Source organism: Diadema setosum, chromosome 20 (assembly GCF_964275005.1).
Source record: "Diadema setosum chromosome 20, eeDiaSeto1, whole genome shotgun sequence".
NCBI classification, from domain to species: domain Eukaryota; kingdom Metazoa; phylum Echinodermata; class Echinoidea; order Diadematoida; family Diadematidae; genus Diadema; species Diadema setosum.
This window is the reverse complement of record NC_092704.1, coordinates 12434871-12456670: the sequence shown is the minus strand read 5'-3', so window position 1 is coordinate 12456670 and position 21800 is coordinate 12434871. Positions and strand designations below refer to the sequence as shown.

The 21800-nt window shown below is 37.9% G+C and overlaps 1 protein-coding gene across 1 annotated transcript in view; it reads right to left on the bottom strand.

Moving 5' to 3' along the window:
• Window positions 1-3453: 3453 nt before the first annotated feature.
• The window catches only part of LOC140243743 (integrin alpha-8-like), an 82128-nt gene continuing 63781 nt past the window's right edge, over window positions 3454-21800 (bottom strand). Inside the window, exons 9-28 of the mRNA XM_072323409.1 lie at window positions 21312-21414; window positions 20856-20961; window positions 19801-19901; window positions 17858-17948; window positions 17586-17631; window positions 15873-15980; window positions 15024-15079; window positions 14333-14487; window positions 13836-13979; window positions 13265-13329; window positions 12642-12789; window positions 11685-11768; window positions 11232-11311; window positions 9572-9661; window positions 8746-8851; window positions 7980-8141; window positions 6762-7019; window positions 5996-6097; window positions 5081-5209; window positions 3454-3947 (exon numbers count right to left, since the gene is read on the bottom strand). Coding sequence (XP_072179510.1) covers window positions 3822-3947; window positions 5081-5209; window positions 5996-6097; window positions 6762-7019; window positions 7980-8141; window positions 8746-8851; window positions 9572-9661; window positions 11232-11311; window positions 11685-11768; window positions 12642-12789; window positions 13265-13329; window positions 13836-13979; window positions 14333-14487; window positions 15024-15079; window positions 15873-15980; window positions 17586-17631; window positions 17858-17948; window positions 19801-19901; window positions 20856-20961; window positions 21312-21414 — 2260 coding nt within the window. The 3' untranslated portion in view covers window positions 3454-3821. The remainder of the gene's footprint in view (window positions 3948-5080; window positions 5210-5995; window positions 6098-6761; window positions 7020-7979; window positions 8142-8745; window positions 8852-9571; window positions 9662-11231; window positions 11312-11684; window positions 11769-12641; window positions 12790-13264; window positions 13330-13835; window positions 13980-14332; window positions 14488-15023; window positions 15080-15872; window positions 15981-17585; window positions 17632-17857; window positions 17949-19800; window positions 19902-20855; window positions 20962-21311; window positions 21415-21800) is intronic.

Below are 21800 nucleotides of genomic sequence, written 5' to 3'. Positions count from 1 at the left end.
AGAAGTGGTACATGTAGTACATGTAGTACAAGAATGCTAGCAGAATGGTCATCATCAAAGTTATGATTATGATTATTATGATATGTAACGATGGTGATGGGAATAGTGGTAGTGCAAGGAGTAGATAAAGTGGTTGTAGAGTATGACCTACTATTCATTACATGTATAGGGAGCCTACTAGAAGTGATAGCAGGTTGAGTATGATTAAAGTTGTTAGAATGATAGATACAATTATTCTCATAGTAGATTATTGCCACAAATTGTCATGTAAACGAGTCCAAGGTAATTCAGTGCGTATTGAATTTAGTTGCTTCTATAGGAAAAGAGGCCTGTTCATGGATTTCGAGACACCGGATTCACGCAGAATGCATGTGCCATGATATGGCGATGTATGTAGCAGGAACAGGGGAATTTTCAATGTTCGTTATCGAGTCCTAAGAATTTTGAATAATCATGATTTTGAATCTTATCATTATTTTTTTCTGCAATTGGTATATCAAATAGAGGTTCACACCATTCAATATTTATTCTGAAGATAAACATATAAATATCCAAGACAAAAAGCTTTCCTGATTTCCTCAGGTGAGTGGAAAGGATATACATTATACATGTAAAGACGTTAGTATGCAACTTTTGATAATACGACAGCGTTTACTAAAATACTTACAAAGTACTTTGTAGCTTTGTTTCGAGGTTTCCTTATCAAATGGTGCTTGACAACACATCCACCTGATAACAAGCCTGGAATTTGGCTGTAAAAGTTTTTAACACACTCAATGCAGACTAATTTGATCATTGATTTTGAAATGCAGAAATAAAAACTGAACTGAAAACTAAACTAATAAACTGGATTCTTCCCAAGAGTTAAAATACCCTTGTGACCACCTGAATATGCATGTCCATTCTTTGTTTGAACATGATTGATAAATTCCAGAATTATTTATGTCACGTGCAAAACAAGTGAAATGTCTATATAAACCAAATGAGAGGAGAGAAAAAAAAAGAAGGTCATTATTTTGTACCAATGTGCACATAAAGTAACTCCGAATCGGCTTACTTTAGTATTCTGAGGGAAAGCTGTCATCTTTGGGAAGGTGTCTGGAGTCTCTCTGTTTGTCTGTCTGTCTGTCTGTATGTCTCTCCCTGTCTCCCTTTCTTTCTCTCTCGTCTAATGCACAAACGTACACACACTCACACACACACACACACACACACACACTCTCTCTCTCTCTCTCTCTCTCTCTTTATCAATCAATGTAATGTTTTTTCTATCTTCCTACAAAAAACATTCAACATTCTATCCGTCCATGCGTATACGTGCCCTTGAATTTATAGCTCTTGTTCACGTCATAACTCTACATTGTTGTCCTAAAACGTCGGTTTGAAAGAAAATAGGGCTCCAATATTGACTGTATCGTAAATAAACATTCTGTATTAAAAAGAAACAACTTCATAACGCAACGTTCGTCTTAAATACATTTTATTAGAAACTAGCAACAAACACTTTTTTATTGCACTCGAGTCATAACCGTTTTTATATATATTTACAATCAAATAGAGTAAAAAAATTGTATAGACACCATATACACAAATTGTTTGGTATTGATTAGTGATGGAATAAATCCATATTCTTTTTAGTCCACATTGTACTTATCTGGCATGTTATGATAAAGAAGTTACACTTGATATAAAGAACAAAAAATCACAACAAAGACAAAATAGAAATAAACCATGGGTTTCAACACTTACATCTGTCATTACTACATTAGAAGTACCCAAGAAAATTTCGTTTGAGGACCACGCTTTTGCAGATCTTTTACATGTATGTAGGTCACGATGAATCGACGCAGCTTAACAAATGCATATTTCAAAAACTGGGATAAATAGTAACAATACTAATACTAGTAGATGAAATCAAGATACAGTAACATCAAGCTAATGTTACCATGGAATATTTTTGTTAGTCTACAGTCCATAATATTTTATTAACTTGAAGAAGTCACGATCATTATAGTCCGGTCTGAAATGATTGTCTTTGATTCTGAAAATTACCGATTTATGTTTGGCAAGACCCTTTCCCATTTATACACTTTTTTTTTCGGACAATGGATCAACATTTGAAGACATTTCCATTCCTTATGTCGTTTCCTATCATTTGAAAATCCTGCGCGTGAAATAAAGTCAGTTACGTTACATAAGATGAAAAAAAAAAACATATATATTTCATTTCTTTCTTTTTCTAAAGTTTGCAGAACGAAACGGAGCAGTAGCTGTGCAAAATGTAACGACCTTGCAATGTAAATAGCCTATTCTTCGAAGACTTGTGACGAATATGACATTACAAAAAAAAAGTCGAAGATGTCAAACATAAAAACGCACTCGATTTTTTTTTCTTTGTTATCTCTAATACAACTTACAAAATGATGATGAGATATTAAAGGAGCCGGATAAACATGAAACACGCAGGTGATCTTTTTTTTCTATCACATCCATGCTTGTTTGCATGCACTGTGAAAAGGGTAGGAATGATGCACGGACACAGGAACTGTTATTCAAATACTCTACACGGAAGAAGACAAGATGTTTATGCCCACTGTGCAACAGTAATGAGGGAATTCCCACTTGTCTATCACTATAATAGAAATCAAAGTAGAGTGACCACTTTTGCTGTCGAGACATGGTCACTCCTAATAGAATTAATGTATGACACAATGGCTTTTTTAAGCAAGGGGTCAGGATATTTACCCATTAAGCCTATCCAAAAGAAAACACGTAATTACCAAGTAAAATTCATCAAACAACAGAGGTATCGGTGTGGAGATCGATATTCATATTTCAGCTTCCTTTTTGGACACGAATGGTTGATAGATATCCTTTCAGTTACAGGCAAACTTATCTACAATACATTTGGCGTCTGCGTAACAACTCGAGAGCACCATCTATGGCAGTATCGTTGTGGAAGACTGACTCATAATTACTTTCGAATAGTGATTACGATTTTTTCCCATTTTCAAAAGAAGGACAATGATTCGTACACTTGCACTTATTTTTGCAATCGGCCCTTCAGTTTGGTTTCGTAACTCAGATGCAGTTGGCACGGTTGTTCTCTTTCTTTCATCTCCATCTTTCGATGATTTGCATCAATCATCTATACCAAGAGACATAAACACACTTTCAAGTCACTAAGACACTTAGATTGTAACCATGGTTACGGAGGAGAGAATGTGTGGAATACACAAATTAGTCACGAGACATACGAATACAGGTAAAGGGCTCAGTGGTCAGAAGCGTGCAATGACCATTATAATTATAGGTTATTATGCGATCATAACTGCGCCAGTGTTAAATCCGTCATGCAGAAAAAAAAAAATATATATATATGCTTAGTACTTCATAAAACGAAAATAGATTCGTTTTTACTGTGAGATCACCCCGACTTCTTGATAAAACGGGGTGATGTTTGTTTTGGTGATTTTTTTTTTCGAAATCCAGCCAAAACAATACCATCTTTTTCATTCACATCACTTCTTCATGTAACGACAGCGCTATCTGAGTATCTGAAGTTGATGTTCATTTTCATTCCCTCAGCTCTCTTCCCTTCTCGCACAAGAGACAACACGCATGCCAATGGTTTGATAAAGAGGAACATTCATGATTCGCTCTTAATTTGCCACGACACTTCGTATGAAAGAACGCCACAGCAAGCGTGCTACGGACATTGCCACGTATAGTATAGCACGTATAAAGCATTTGAATGAATGGGGCAAGACTGCGCGTCAAAGCTCTTCCAAAATCATTTTTTGCTGATTCATCCCCTCGCATCATTTTGGTGGAACCGTCCGGCATCTTTGCTTGCTGGAATCGTATTTGTCAGAGCCCGAAGTGTCGGACCGTTCCATCTTCCTCCTCTGCTCGGGGGTGATCTTCTTTCGCTTGAAGAATCCAATCTAACGGATAAGAGAGATGCGAAGGGGGCAAAGAGAGAAGACACCACAAAGAAAATGGCGGGTTACTCGAGGAGACAAGGATGTGACATGCATTTAAATCAACCCATCAAGTCCCAGGATTATTTTTGTTGCACAATTAGTTTCAATTATCTCATTCTCATATAAGTGGCTGCTCTAAATTTCAGCATGTATCTTATATTTGAGAACTTAAGAAATATATTGAACTGGACCCTGTTTGCATAAAAGTTGCAATCAAACATAAATCAGAAAATCAAACACAAGTCTGTGAATACTCAATTTTGATTGGCTAATACCTGACTTATGGTTGATTGCATCTTCTTATGCAACAGGGTCCCGGTGAAATTGCCGGAATGTCTACCAAATCAGACAGAAATTCACGAAGTCACCAATATGAGACTGAAGCAAAAAATTATTTGAATGAACAAAGCAGGCTCAAATGAGTGGGGTTTTTTTTTCTCTAACTTATAAAACACAAACAATGAATAGTAATATTCATCATCATACAAAAATATAGAGTACCAAACCTCTTTTCGTGTGTTTGTAAGACTTGATAGGTTAATTATGTCAGCAACAAAATCGTGCCTGTCACAAGTGACCCACGTTACTGGTGCACATTGCGGGGAATGGTAATTCTACATCACATCTACCACCATCCTTCTACATCAATACAGTAACTACCTATCTAATCGCTGCATGCCAGGTCGGCACTAGGTAATGAGAACATGCACACACACATACACAAACACTTTACGATAGAGGGAGGGTTATCGTACAGAATCAAAATATTGAGTCATCAAGTCGACAAGAACAACAATAAATACAGCAACAAGTGCAGTACATTGAGATGACAATACAAATGGTAGCGTGAAGACTTTCATGGACTAACTCATGACTCTAAAATCACAGACCATAGGTTCTCTCTTCATCGATTTGACGAAGCGTCTACTCCATTCACCCATTCTAAAACCTATGGTAAAGTTGGTAGAAAAAGAAATAAGCTAAACAGTGTCTGCTGGTCATTACGATCAAAATGATAGACCTCCTAAGAATGAGCGACATCGCTTTCTCGAATGATTTCATTTCTGTACGCGAGGACGCGGTCTCTTTCTCACCTTCCACAAAATCAGAATCAAGATAATGACTATGAACAGGCCGGCGCATGCCGCGACGATGTAGATCCAGAATGGAATCGTGATCGAGATCTCCACGTCGTCAGTTGCCAGGAAAACGTTCGTCGTCACCTGCACAACAAAAATCACACAATGTGTCAAGAGAATATTCTCAAAAAGCATTGGTGATGTTCTCAGTCGAAACAACTTGAATATGCACTGGTGACGTTCACAGAATCTCATACGATATAAGGCGAAGTGATAATCACACAGCACCATGCACAATATTGGCGGGCTGTATAGGTTCAAATGATAGACAAAGTGGCTATGACATTCTTTCGGCTACTAAACTCTTATAAATGATCAATGGAATAAGAGTTGATTAGGAGCCCACATGACGTAGGCAATTATTGTTTGTCTTGGAAGTCTAGGAGAATTGTATCGAAATATTCATTTTGTCTTAATTTTTTTTTTTATGTTTGACACACTGAAATCAAACAAAGACGATAAATCCAATAACATTTTCCGAGATTGGAAAAAAAAAAATAAACATGAAGTGTGGGAATCTAAGAATTTAGTTTTCATCAGTTATTATCCAACTTTTTTTCTTCTGACGCGGAGCGTTTCATTCGAATTCACATTCAGGCGATTATAAATCCTCGGATCAGGCAGTTGTTGTTGTTGTTTTTTTTTTTCTCGTGATACCAAAATTTCGTTATAGCCCAACAAATGAAGCGTATAAAGATACGATAGCCGATAATTGTTGTAACTGAATTTTACTTCGTTGCTTTGTTCGCTGTAACGGGAGTGCACTGTATTCGGTTTTGGGCATGACCCTTTTGTTGCACGAGGCCGATTGATTTGTATCGTTGTCAAAAGCACTGTTCATACACTTAATGTATTGTTGGCAGGCCTTACCGATCCCTCTGCCGAAGGTCTCTGGCGGTATGGAATGTCATAGTAAGACCCTTTGGTCATGGCGGAGGCATGAGAAGAAATCGTCACGTCGGAGTAGTTCCCCTGTGGAGGTTTGGTGAGGAAATGGTGAGAAAGACATTAGTGAAAATAACAAATTACACGGAAATAAGATGATCGTAATATGCTTTTTATTTGAACGTAAGAATTGTTTCTTTTTTGTTTACTATCAGGGGTTATGATTTCCATTAACACCTACACATTATGGGAACAAATTGAGAAACATGTACTGTACGTTCATTATTAATTAGTTACTTCCATTATGTCTGAATGATTCATTTATTGAATGATTGAGGTGCGGTTCTGGTTCTCATTCAGTAGACCTCATTCACCATAATTATTTCATGATGAAGAGAAAGCAGCCAGCAAATAATCGTATGATGCCTGAAGCAGTCAATGCTTTGTAAATGTTCCCAGCATGTAAACATTCGGATAGATATAGGGTGCATGTCGGACGCGAGTTGCTTAAAAATTTCGTGGATGTATCCTTCAACATTGAACTTGTTGAAGGAATCTTTCATGAACAATGCAAAAATTACTGCCAAATGAAAGTAAGATTGAGTAAATGAATGAATGAACGAATGAATATGGATGAACGAAGGAGTGAATGAATGAATGAATAAGTGTATGAATGAATGAATGCGGTATAATCGAGGTCAGAGTACAGATGGGGTAAAAGATGAGTTTGAGATCGGAAATTCAAACGGACCTCGTGAAGCGTGTTGATTAATAACCTCGATCTGATGCTGATAACGAGGTCGGCTTTCGCTGAGCTCGCCGCCAGCAGACTGTCCAGGCGACACGTGATGGTGACGCAGTTTTGCAGGGAGCAACATTCCAGTCGGTGCGGAGGTAAGAATCCGTGCTGGTTTAGCGGAGGTACGGTGAGGACACCACCTGTCGTATTGAGACAGTGGGATCTGTCTCGCTCCTGGTAGGTCTCTTCAAAGACCACTCTTGATTCCAGCTAAGGGAAGTGGAAGGGGATGCGAGAGGCAATAATCAATACATTGGCGTGTTCGCGTCTTGTTTTGCGATAATATTTAATTCAAATCAATCTAATTCAATTCAATTCAATTCAATTCAGTTCAATTCAATTCAATTCAATTCAATTCAATTCAATTCAATTCAATTCAATTCAATTCAATTCAATTCAATTCAATTCATTTATGCTCATTCCCTTTTCCCAACAAAATATAACACATAATAAGTCAGGAATTACATCATAGGCATATAAATATATTCCACCGTGTGAAAGATAAATGACAGAATACATGAATACGGCAAAATATAAAGTTATGTTCAGAGAAAAAAAAATACATGCAGTATATAATAGCATAGGCATTTCTTTCCGCACATTTCATGTCCAGTACTATATTGAATCTTTTTGTCTAATATCTGTTTTATGCGTATTGATTTCTTTTACATGGCCACTTCGAAAGCAGGCAATGGGGAAAAGAAAACTTTGCCTAGGGGCAAAGCAACTGCTTCCAGCGAACCAAGAATCTCATGGTAGAGAGAGTACTGATCTTATTCACTGAGACAAAACGTCTCTTTATGTTGTTAATTTATGACCCCCCCCCCCCATAAGGAAATACTTCAGGCTTTCCTTGCCGTAATTCGCTGTAAGCAACAATTTTCGTTCGCTGTCTGTAAGCGATGTACCTCGACTCCTGCGCTATTCACTACTTTGAAAAAAGTTTTATTTTCTTTACTTAATAATAGTCATGAACTAGTGTCTTGGAAACCGACATTCTTTGTTTGATTAAAAAAAAAATTACTTGGAAACAACCAATCATTGTTCGAACTGCGTGAGGAAGAAAAACAAAACAAACAAAATAAAACTTGCAATATTCCCATGCCAGCATCCTAATAAGCAATGACTACCCAAGTTCTCTTTATCGCATGCCTTGAACTACGCCCTCACCGGTAGGTCGACCGGGTTGACGAACGCATTCACCGTGCACGCCTTGCCGTTGTTCATGGAAGCTCTGGTAAGAAGTAATAGGACGTTACCATCGTGCGTAAACAGCGGCCAGTCGATGTTTACTACCGTTTGACCAATATGAGAAGGACCTTTGTTGATAAGCTGTATTGGAAAAGGGTAAATATTCAGAAAAAAAATGAGCATAAGTTACTCTGGCAATGGAAGAAATTATTCTTCATTATCGTCATCCTTTATGTTACATTCCTCCTCCTTCTCCCTTCCTATACATTTTCTTCTCATTTTCTAACCCTTTTATTTTATCTTCATTTTCTTCTTCTTCCTCCTCCTCATTGTACTTGTCATCCTCATTGGCTGTTTCCTCTTCCTCTTCTCTTCCGGTTTTATCACCAATTTACCTTTCCTAATCCTCCAGTTTAAGATCAGTTGGTCACGACTTATCCTATCCATTATTATACTTTGTCCTCGCGGGTTTGCTATCGCCAGGCACCAGAAAAAAAAAAATGATTTACAAACGAAAAGAACAACCCTATAACACTGAAAACGCCTCTTTAGTCTTGAGATGCAAAATACTTTTGAAATACTAAATACTATTGAAACAGATGATGCGTTAGGAGGGTGTGACTCACTATCGATCACCGTTGCCTCCCCGTAGAATGCATCCCCAATTCATACTCAGACCAGTATAGGTACAACGCTACCAAACAAAGTATACATTAAACAAGTTAATGATGTACAGCATTCCTACCGAATAATAATGTCTAATTTCTGGCCCGATGTCCTCCTCAGTTTCGATCTCCCTGTCGCGTGGATATTCCTCGGGGTCAAAAATTACTCTCTCAGGAGTCGACAACCTAGCGGGAAAAGGATAAAAAATAGAAATAGCTTAAAAATAGACATATGTGTAGATCTCACACAACCATCATCTGCCTCAGTTTACAGTGGTTTATCAGTACAAGTGCATGTAATGTCACATGATCAGAAATGTCAATAAGGTAGTTACGGCATGTCACAATGTGCATACTCTCACATCCATTGCAATACTATCATTTCCTAGTTGCAACTGTTTATTTCCATTTACCGTCTCCACTTCCCGAATTGAGTAAATGTAAGCCAGCAAGCAATTGGAATAAAATGTTCTGGGAATAACAGTACATCTAGATAGGAACAAACAAACAGATCATTTGACAGTGAAAACAAAGAAAGAAATACGACCAACAGAGAATCCTCTATCGTGCAGTCATATTAAAAATAATATACTGGTTGTCTTCTCTGAGCGCTTTGGTTACAAGAACTATGGAAATTATTGAGTCACCTTCATTCCCATCACCTTTTGACCCTATCTCGAACGTGATATTTTGACATTTTTCACGAACGTTTAAAAACGAAAAAGAAAGAGATGAAATGGTGCAATAATGGTTCGGTTGTGTCCTTGAATGGTCAAAGCAATAGAAGACGTATTACACTCTAAATATGATCTTAGTCCGACGCACTGGAATGCATGATATTATACCAAACTTTTGTAGGCATGATGAGGGAATAAAATGTTTTTTTTTTTTTGAGAGGTGCCATACCCAACGAGGTTGATAGAGGCCATGACTTCGACAGGGATGTTGATCTCGACCCGATTGTCCTTTCGTTTGTGTTGGAGCTCCGCCTCAATACTGTACAAGGAAAGAAACAACGGAAAGAGATTTAAGAATGTGGCAGTAAGCTAAACAGTAAAAGAGAGGCTGAAGGTGGGGGGGGGGGCACTTAATAATACTCAAAGTCAAACCTAAACACATAAACAGATTTTGACAGTGTTCGCTTTCTTTTGATGTCGTTAACTGGTAATAGGATCTTTCATGTATCCAGCATTTCAGGAAGTTCAGAACGAATTATGCATTTCATAAAGGGTTCTGCCTTTTATTTAATATCTATTGACCTTGGGAGCCTTATGATCTACAGAAGAGTTCAGGAAAACATGATTAATTCTTTTCTGCAATTGAACTTTCCATTTTCATTATGTTTATGATAATTTTCGCGACTTTTGTTCCGCAGATTCCCTTTTGCAAACAACATAAGACAAGGCGATATTGAGGTGGATGACTGACAACAGCGGAAACATAGAATAACAAGAGTCGCAAAAGGCAAATCAGACAACAAAGTACTTTCATATAACAGTCTGCCTCTTTGCAGAAATGTCGAAGGTGACCGTATATAAACAAGTTTTGATAGAATAAATGCAAATATATATGAATGCAAAGGTTTATTTGACAAGGTACATTCGATAGCAGTACAGTTTTTATTAAAGTTGTGAATTTTAGAGCTGAAGGTTATCCCTACTAGCGTTGCATGTTCAAAGTTAAATACAGCTGTAAATTGAAAGCATCGTCTCATAGTGACTTTATAGATACAGATGGCAATGAGCTTTCGAGATAATATTTCCCATATGCAAAATACTGTTTGAAGTCTTGAAGAAATTAAAGTGTTTTTGATTAGTTTGATTATGTATTTAACTGACCAGGTGGCAGTATATTCTTGCATGTATTCAACATTTAAAGTCGATCAGTTCGAGTTATTTATTTCATGTGATATATCTGTGTTTTTTTTTTTTATGTAACCTTGGGTGCCTTATGAACTACAGATGAGTTAAAGGAAAATGGATTGGAGCTAATCCACAAAGCTTTCAATAAGCTTTCAATTTTTCAAATTGTCTTTATCACGATTTTGAACCAAAATGTGAGCGTTTCACTTTTTGATTACGTACACAGATTCCCTATCGAGATAAACATTATACGAGGAGATATCAAATGAATGATTAACGGCGTAGAAAATAACGAAAGTCACAAAATAAAATTATAAAGCCTCAAAGGAATACTTAAATATATCTTTCTTTCTTGTTCAAGGTGACCATATATGCAAACAAGGTTTGATACAAATAAATGCAAAGATAAAATACAAAGATTCATAATTCAAGTTTGCTTCTTTGCGGAAATGTTGAAGGTGACCGTATACAAACAAGGTTAGATAAAAATAAATGCAAAATACAGAAATACAAAGAATCATTTGACAGGGTAGCAACAAGGTATTTAAAGCTGTCTCCTTTAGAGTTGAAGGTTGTTAATAGTAGCGTTATGACACTGTCATATAAATAACCACTCCCATGGATAATAAACATTATGTGCGTAGACAATGCGAAAGTATGAGAAATTATAGATTTAGGAGATATCGAAATAATATCAGATTTACCTGCTGACATCCAGGGTAAATGTAATTGCGTCAGCCTGCCCGGACAAGTTAACGTTCTCAAACTCAACGCGGAGCTTAATCTGGGAATAGAAGATTAAAAAGCAGAAGAAGAAAAAGAAGAAAATACAATCAATTCAAAAGTTGCAAATGATGATAATCACTCGTTATCATGGTAATACGTAAACTGCAAAGCAACACAATAGGACATTAGGACAATATATTGATGACGACACAACTGACTAGAACAACAATGGTTATGGGCAGATGGGAAGGTGAATGGTTCTAGTGATCCTCACAGCTAAATGCATTACCACCCGACCGCCTTACATCACACGCGCGCGCGCACACACACACACACACACACACACACATACACCGTAACGTTCAAATTAGTCAACAACATTGCAGATAGTGTACAAAAAATGAAAAAAAAAAATCAACAATGAATTCTACCTTTCCTCCGGAGGGAAGAGGATTCCCGACATTACACGTGACGACGGACAGTTGTACGTCATTGGTGCAGGTGGAGGGAAAATCCTGTGAAGGTAAGCAGAAACCATAGATACAGTGGACAGTCATATTTATTTTTACACCATATTTGCTGGATGTAAACAGGCATTACGCGTTCGATGATAGAAACGTTGATCTTAAATTTGCCAATCTAGTCTATCAGGAAAAAAAACTTAGTCAGCAATAATAGCTCGCTGAAAAGATTCATCTGAATGGAATACCAACTAGATACAAGTTCATTTTGTCACAATCAGTTGCAAATTACCTGTTTGATTAGACTTTCGCCTACTGGATCTGTAATCAGTAATAGCTTATTATGAAATCGGTAAATATGACCTTTCCGATCCTCTACCATTTCCTCCTGCAACTTTATATTGTCACATTATAATCATCATTTAAAGGTAGAAAACCATGCCGACATAATTATGATGTTAATCAACACCAAGGATTCAGTTATTGGAAACGCTTGGATGACTACGTTGATAAATTGCTTTGGTACATAAGTTGCTACGACGAAAGCGAGATTACTGACCTATTACCTTCATTCAAACGAATTCAGTTGGTCTACTTTCCGTACGGGAACGTCCTCTTTACTCATCATTAGACCTATACATTGTGCTGATACAGTCAAAAACTTCGCTCCTCGATAAGGTGGCTCTGGTCATAGTAAGAGTTTGACCAACTCACATGGCGTGGAACAGTACGAACATTCCGTTGCTAAATTCTTGCCTATGAAACAGGCCACTATAGTGATACCCAATGGAGCAAAGTTGACCAGACTCTATGTAAAGATGGCACTGCCATTATGTGCTTAGAATTGAGTCACGTTACATTGATAATGCATGTGTGTAATGATAGTCTCAGGGGACCAGTCTCTGTAATCCCATGTGCGAATCTCACCTGGTGGAGTTGTTCGGCTTTCTTGAACAGGAACTCTGGAGGCGACTGTATTCGGAGGCGAGACTGGTAAGCATCCTCCCCGCGGTTTGTGATCACCGCTACCATGACAACGTTCTTTCTGTCACCAACGTACAACACTTCCACGTTCCTAGAATAATTGTTTGTTGTAGTTTGAAGACATAACCAAAACATTGTTTTTATGCTACACCACTCATTGGCAACATATCCTCGCCTTAATCAATTTTTAAACCAAAAGAAACTTCAGCTTGTGTTAAAGTCATGATTATTTTGAGAAGCAGAGAAAGTCAGATTATCAAACTTTGTGGGATTTTAAGGTTTCGAATTTTCGTAAGAGCAAACATAATTATGTCGTTTAAAGACTAGATTCCGTCGGCTCACACTTCCATCATTAAGTTGTGATTTCTATTAAAAGTGGATGTAAAAAGAAGAAAATATATAGTCGGTTTTAAAAGGTAAGTATACCATAATAATCATCCTTAAAGAGTGATGACATTGGTAGTAAATGATAAAAGAAACAAAGATTTGTTCTCATTTTTAATTCCCTTAAGCACAAACAGCCCCACTAACCAAGCGGCCAATCAAGCAGCGAAATTTATACTTACTTTGTCACGGCAAGATTGAGGTCCGGCACACAGATCTCATTCTCACAGTTTCGCAGTATAGGGACCTGCCGTCATCATAGAAAGCAATTTACATAGGTGAGTTCACAGTTGTATGTTCAAGAAACGAGGAGGGGTAGGGGGGGGGGGGACAACGGCAATAGTAACAATGACGAGATAGTTCGTTCAGCTTCCCCAACTGACGCCTTTTGCTCGTGAGCAGAAATTCAACATAGGTGAAAGGAACCTGTTTGAGTCATACTCCTCAAATCGCCTATGTGTGTTTATAATCTGTTTGAATTTACATTTACCCGACAGAAACAACGAAATTGACGTTGGTGGTTCAGACTTTCTTTTCGAGCAACGCTAAACAAAACAAAATAAAGATAAAACCAAAAACAGCAGGCCGAACGAGTACTTATGCAACCAACAGATAATAATCTTTTTGATGCAATCTTCTCTGCATGCAGTTTGTTCTTCAATCAATTTGAATTTGCTTTAACCAAACAGAGACAACCGAATCAACCATAGGGGCTAGTGGACATTCCGTTAGATTTCCAGGCAACAAACATACCGTAAGAGTCGCTGAGGCAGGGACTCTGTCGTTGAGAATCGGTTCGATCGTCGAAGACCGAGTCCGAGTGCTGTTCAGTCGCTCGTCGGAGAGTCGTATGTCTGCACGGAAGGATATGGGCGTCACTTTGTCTACGATCGATGGCTGTAACAAAAAGGGGAGGGGTATTACACTTTCAGTTTGTTTTGTATCCTCATTTGTTAAAGTGAAATCATTATGACAAGATCGACAATTTTCACATTGTTTCCATCACTGTTCATTAACAAGACTACTCAAAGTAAATAGATATGATTACGTTTATATGACATATAACTACATTTTATCGTATCTTACGGTATACAGGCAGAGAACGTCGTTTATATTAGCGATAAGCATTTTTTTTTTTTTGTCGTACCGTTCAAAGTTCTGTTCCCTTGTTATTATGTACTCTGATGAAAAAGATCAACCTATACATTGGGTGTAAGGCTTCAATCTCAAACCAAAATAACTATCTTTACCGTCATGTAAGCAACGTGTGTGAGGCAGAGTTCTGTATCCTCGTCGAGGAAGACTTGGTTCCTGATCGTGTCCACGTTGACTTGGTCGATGAGCTCGAAGTAGCATCTCTGCGTGACGGCGAGGGCAGCGTCGGCAACCAAGTCGTAATCGAGGACTGAAATGAAGATGGATTCCATGATTAATCGAAGATGGCAAGAGCTCAAGCCGACATTCTCACATAACAGATGTGTAATGATTGCAAATAATTCAATCAGTCTCTTGTTAGATTTAATCAAATTTTGTTTTCAGTTCTCTGACGTTTTCATCAAACACAATGTTCCAATTTAATGAAGCGAAACAAAACATGACGATGTTCAACATTATGTATACGCTAGAATCACACAAGCCTTTGTGATGTAATTTGCATCCATTACAGGTGCTGCCAAACAGGCTTTGCAGTTTTAATTCCACAACCTTGCTATTACTGTGTAGACGCTAAAAACAGAATCATTCATAGCACCATTCCACTCAGACCTACAGAGATGATTCTTATCGGCGAAGTGTCACCATGGCAAGAATACGTGTTTATTGGAGGAGATGGGTATTATCTATGTACGGGGAAAAGACATCCACTTGCTTAATCGTCGATGTAACTTGAGAACATGCATCAAACAACACTGACAACAAAAAGGACACATCAATAATACTCACCTATACTGGCGGGTGTGTATCGCCCACTGTATGACAAACACAGCGTCACGTTGAAACTGCAAAGATGGTAAAAATGAATGAAAAGGAATGTGATGATAAATGGCGACGAAAGAATGAAAGTTTGCTTGTTTGTTTATTTGTTTACAACCATTTGTTTGCTTGTTTTTTTTACCCCGTCTATGTTAAAAGGCGCCATTGTATTAATACAATAATGCATTAATTTAGGAATTGATGCTGAACGTCACACGCTGGACAAAACACGGAAAATCCAGGCTCTTCCAAATTTTTGTTGTACTGTATAACGTTAGTGTATCAAAAGGAAAGCTTCCCAAAACAAATGCCCACATTCCGTTACAGTTCGTTATTCTAAAGTTCGTTATCCGAAATCAAATTAAAGTAACATTCATTATTCCAGCATTTAAAGTTTCATTACTCCGAGAAAAAAACAAAATGAAGAATGGTTCGTTATTCCGAGGGTTCGCTAATCCGAAAACGAAATGAGGTTTGTAAATCCGAAGGTTTGTTAGCACGCACCTTTTTACTGTTTTCTAGTTAATGAACCTTTTTACACTTTCGGACTGAACAAACCTTTGGAATAAGGACCCTTAAATCCATCAAGTTCTGAACGATTAGTTAAGCACTAACTGTCATATTGAGAAGACTTAGAGGAGTTAAACCTGAATCGTATATGAAGAGCATAAAATTTCCATGACCTTTTGTTGAGATGTTTTTATGCTATTATCATTTTTCTATATCTTCTACAGGAGCTGGGTCAAGTGTTTCTCTCATACCCTTGAAAAAAAAAGGCCACTTTATTCACGGGCGGTCTTAAAGTAAAATGATCCATACCCGAAGACCAGCAAGCCGCTGCCGCTCAGTCGGTAACTGGGTTCGGTCAGCGTGATACCGGTAATGTCTGCTGAAAGTCCGGCGTTGATATCAATAACAGGACGCGAGCTGTACACAATAAAAGGAGTGGATTCTTCGATAAGAATTATTATGAAGATGACCACAATAACATCAATATTGAAAATTATAGTGATGATGGTAACGTTGCCAGCGATGATGATGATGATTGTAACGATAATTGTTTTAGTAATGATGCGTGGTAATACTTACAATAATGGCAATGTTTATACTGAAAACACGAATAAATGATAATTATAATGATTATGATTGTGTTGATAACAATAACTATGATAATAACAATGCAAAATTGATGTTATTAATTATCAATGAAGGGGTGATTATCATTACATACTAGTGACTAAAATGACAGTGAATTAACAAATACAAGTGGCTTTAAAATTTATGCTCAAAGACTGCGCTTGACAACGCACTCAAGTTGTTATCTAAATAGACTCCTAGATCCGTTACACCATTAACAATGGTTAGTTTCAATCCAATATCACAAGCATTCGGCCACATTGTATTTTCAAACTGCATCCTCCTGTGAACGCATGAACAGGAAGTGTTCATGCTTCATAGAGTTGTAGCTAACGAATAGAGTAGTAACGAATCTAGTTATCATGCCAGCAGAAACGCTGTATGCACATCATGGTGTCATACCGGCGACACGATATTTGCTCTTGCGACAATATTGCTTAGGTTTTATCTTCTCCAAGGACCTAGGTTTAGGGTTAGCGATGTGATTGGGCGTTGAATTCAGCTTGACGTGATGATTAGGAGTAGGGTTAGAGTTATGTTTGTAGTTGGAATTCATATTTAGCTTCAATGTGCAGTTATTTCATGGAAGCAATTGTCGCAGGAGCATTAATGTCATGGGAGCATTATATTACGTCTGTCCCTTTTAGGTGTTTGTACTTTTTCCTGTCTTTATTCTTTAATAAGTTGCTTCCCTCTCATATTTATGTCCAATTTGCTAGACAATGTGAAGGATGCTACCAGCGACAATGCGTTGTTTACTAAATTGTTGACAGTCGCACAGCCTTGATAATTATACGTGGGATGGAGGGCTGAGTATATAGTACCCGCAATATATGAAATGTGACACGACTTGCCAGACCTTGTGTCTATGTATACACAGTCTTTCTCTTTTGACAGTTTAACCACCGCACAGATTTCCACGTAGGCCCTACATTCTTGTTGTTGTTGTTGTTGTTGTTGTCTAACATCTAAACAGCATTATTACATAGCAATGTCTCCCCATCAGGGCAATGTCTTGGCCGCGATATAGCGATATATGCTCTAAAATTAAAACAAGAACATATTCGCCAAATAGAACGACTTCACTGTATATTCATATCCCACCATATTTTTTTTAAATATTACTTTCTCCTAGGGACTGTTACGAGTGACCAATAGATATTCAATTGTCAAAGAAACTCACTAATTTTCTGGGGGGGGGGGGGGCTGCTTATACTGACATGTATATGCACACGAAACTTGGTACATGTACAAATGCAGGTAAAGTGTCAAATATTATTGTATAAGATATAACTGATAATCACGGAGTGGTTCTATAAGATTAGTATGATGTGCAGTGAGAGGAAGGTGAAGGCGGGGGGGGGGGGGCTGAAGCAAGACAGAATAAAATCTTACTGGAACAACGCGACTGACGAGGCCTTGTACATTCCGACAACGAGATCTAAAAATAGAATGCCGAAGAGGCAACAAGATAAAAAAGAATGTCAATTACATCAAACAATCTGCCATTAGTCAAATCAATTCAACATGTCATTTAATGCAACATGTTTGCTTTGAAATTGAATAATATGCACAAGAAAGAGTCACATCTTCGGACGCAATACATGCGGTATCATGTAAACGCAACGATTGAAATGATAAATGAACGTTCAATAGCGTTAAGATACCTGGATAGCCGTTCCTATCCATGTCCAGTCCCCCGGACATGGAGAACCCGAATGTTGGCCAGTTGTGTCCGAGAGTCGCTGGATCCAGGACCTGAAGAAAGAAAAAATAAGTCTGGATGATATAACATAGAACATGGATCATGGACACGCGACATGCTCTTCATATTTTAACGACTGTTTTTGACTGTTTTGTGCTCGTTATATCTTTGATTGATATCATTTATTCATCGGCGGAAGGGAATTATAACACAAGGAGAGTCAGTTTGTGGTAATTAACAGGTGATTGAATTGGCAGTGAACAAAACGGATCCAGGGAACAGTTGCAAGTGATAATCATTATGATTTTAAATGTCATTACTGCTAATGATGATGCAACATTCAATGCGTGTGTACTATTGGCTCACCTCCGATCGCGATATGAATGGTCTATTGGCTATACCATTTTTTTTTGTGTGTGTCACAATGATTGCCGACACAAGCAGTTCCGATCATTTACAAGAAGTAATAGCTTTGTGTTATCGTTTGTTATCACCTATTCATGTTTTTTTTTCTTATTGATTTTGCTTCTCGCAAAAAAGATGACTCTTGATCGATGATTCTTGTTGCATTTCCTTGCAACCCAATACTAGAAATTAGAACGCAGTGTCCCACAGTGTGTCACAGTGTGGTCACATAGTCGAATACGTGAAACTCTCGAATCTAACAATGTGGAGATGATTTCACACTGTGATTTGACTTTCACGGAGTATGCACATGGTAATGTTCTGTGGCATACTGTGAATTGAGGATTCACAATGTGTTCACAATGTTAAAACGCTCGAATTTAACAGTGTGAAGCGATTTCACACTATGTTCACGATGTGTTCACATTATGTTCATATTGTGTTCACACTGTGTTTCTCACACTGTGGGACACTATGTTCTTTCCAGCAGGGGGAGAAAGGTACAAAGGTATGACAATCAGGAGCCTGCACGGTCATTGTCATATTAAAAATGTAACTGTCAACAACAAACCCATTCTTCGTCCATTTGGAATGCCTCCTCTTTATGGCTGATCAAAATAATTTGCGGGTTCACCATAAATTCAAGGCTCAGTACTCACTATCAAACAAACACAAACAAAAACACACATACACAAAACACAAACACACACATTATTCACAGGATCTCACATAGAGTTCCATAGATAAACGCGCTAGAGGTCATTATGGTGAGATGCGAGTCATCATTGTTTATCACATCGAGATATCCTTGACGAAACCTCCACATACCATGATAACGTGTTTTTGATTTTGGACGAGGTAATGTCATTATCTGACGTGTGTATCTACAATCTGACAGCCCCACCCCCATGACACGCCATGTCAAGGGTATAGTTATCGCGTGATAATCGCACTGCAAAGTTCCGGTGTTACTTTACATTTTAAAAAGGTATAACTAGTTTTTCTGAACTATGATTTAGACAGTTTCCTGAACTATAATTAACTCTTCCTCAAACTCCATCTCCCACCTGAACAGCTAGTTTGGGAATACTATGGGCATGGGATCCCATGCAACACATCGAAAAATGGAAGAGATACAGTCAAACCTGTCTATAGCGGCCACCCAAGAGAGACGAAAAATGACCGTTGTAGACAGGTGGCTGCTATAGACGGGTCTATAGACGCGTCTTTAGACGCATGGCCTTTCTCTTGGAAGGAATCGTGATTAGTGGTCTTATACGACAGGTGGTCGCTATAGACAGGTTTGACTGTATCACGCATCATGCCGTGCTATTCTAAACGTGTCTGCTTCCCCGCGGATCGCTTCCTATACGGCCTCACTCCGGACCAGGTTTGGGCATTTGATGTCAGTATCACATCAGCACCACCACAGCATTCGTGCACCCAGCATTAATCAATCGAAACCACATCTTTTCACATGTTATGCGGATATTGCCATACCTGAGATGGTGATTCAGGTAGTCCCTGTCCACCGGAGCTGTGGTAGATATAGACGCGGCCCATTCCCGTCTCCCCGTCGTGTGGTGCCCCTATAGCAAGATCTGGAAGCGAGATTATCCAAAATGTACAATTGCACCATAATTGTTGATATAAAGTGACAGTCAGTACTCTTTAATAATTGTGATACTACAATACACGTATAGAAATTATTCATTTATGAATACATGCAATTATTCAAGTTTCAATTTAAAACAAATCGATTACATTTTTCAATAAAACACATAATAGGCATGGAAATGAAATGGCAATACAGTGAAGTCGATTCGTAAATTATCATTCTTTTGAAATATGGTTGCCATTGCAATGAAAGATATGCAACGAACTATTAACAAAAAATAAGTATTTGGACCTGATCTTAAATGAACTGACATTTTCAGTGGCACAAAAATAGTAACATTGTAAACAATGGAAACACAATGTACATAATTTTTATACATTAATGAGTCCGAAAATAACTAAACTAATAGAAATCATATACATAGAAACAGCTTAAGACGTGGTTTGATATTTTTGAGAAGCATTTTGGGAGACAGAGAGAACTAGACAGAAATGAATGGCATTCCGGTGTATATCCCAAATCCCTCCCAACATGAGTTATTTCTAACACAAAATACAGACTGGACAATAATGTCAAATATTATCCACCCCTCCTCTCCTTGACGTTATTTTAATATCTTAAAAAGCAAAGGCATTGTTTGTAACTTTGTCGTTATTTGACGGTAGAGAAACTTTCGTCATTGCTTGTTTTTCTTATTACATATCAAAACGAATGGGTAAATTCAACTATAGAGAGTGAAGCGTTTATTCATATTTACACACACACACACACACACACACACAAACAAACACAAGAAAATATAGTACAGCACTCCTACCTAATGGCACTGTTGTGATTTTATACAGTTTTGTCCTCTATATATTTTCTTTTTTATTTTTTTTATTTTTTTTTCTCTATATATTTTCTTAATTGATGTATTCATTTCTTAATATTTTACCGTTGAACCCATCTTGGTTGATATCCCCCAGGGCGGCCAAAGAGAAACCAAACCTCGCTCCTGGTCGCTGACCAATTAGCACCAGAGGGGGCAGGAACCTCATTGCCTAAAAATAGAGAATGATTAGAAAACAAAGTGGTTGTAAAGGCAAAAACTCTATTATACAGCATTAAAGGCAGTGCGATGATTACGCACACATTAAACAGGGATATTTAGCAATGTCACTGATAATTGCAACTACTTCAATCAACTCTTCAATTCATAACATTACTGAGTATCAACAAGGAGAAAACATTATCTTAAATGGAGTTACATGAGTTAATGTTTACCAATATCACTATGACGACAATGGCACTGTACGAAATTCAAGATAACACATGCAGCAGAGCATACTGCTTTTGCGTACGGGCATAACAAACGATAAGACTTTCGGACGACGATCTCATCATTTCTTACCTCAGCGTCGGTCTGATAGACGGAGACTCGCCCAACATCGTAGTGCAGACTGTTATCGTGCTGGTCGCTGTACATGGGCGACGCGACCACGAGGTCATCAAATCTAGAGAGGCCATAATGATCGGTATGATTCGAAATTGCGTAGACGAACATATTACACTCGATGAAATGCATCAGGCCCTATACTTTGGTCAATAAGGCATTGTTGTGGGGGATGTTACTGATTAGAATCCGTAAAGAACCCCCCCCCCCCCGAAATAAGGCAGTAGCTATAATAGTAGTGATGTAGTAGTAGTAGTACATAGTAGTAGTAATAGTAGTAGCTACAGTTCTGTATGTAGTAATAAGTTATATTATACTATTGGAAGTAGTAGTGGTAATAGTAGTAGTAGTAGTTTTGTAAGTAGTAAGCTGTAGTATATACTAGTGGTAGTAGTAGTGGTAGTAGTAATATTATCATGTAGTAGTAGTAGTAGTAGTAGTAGTAGT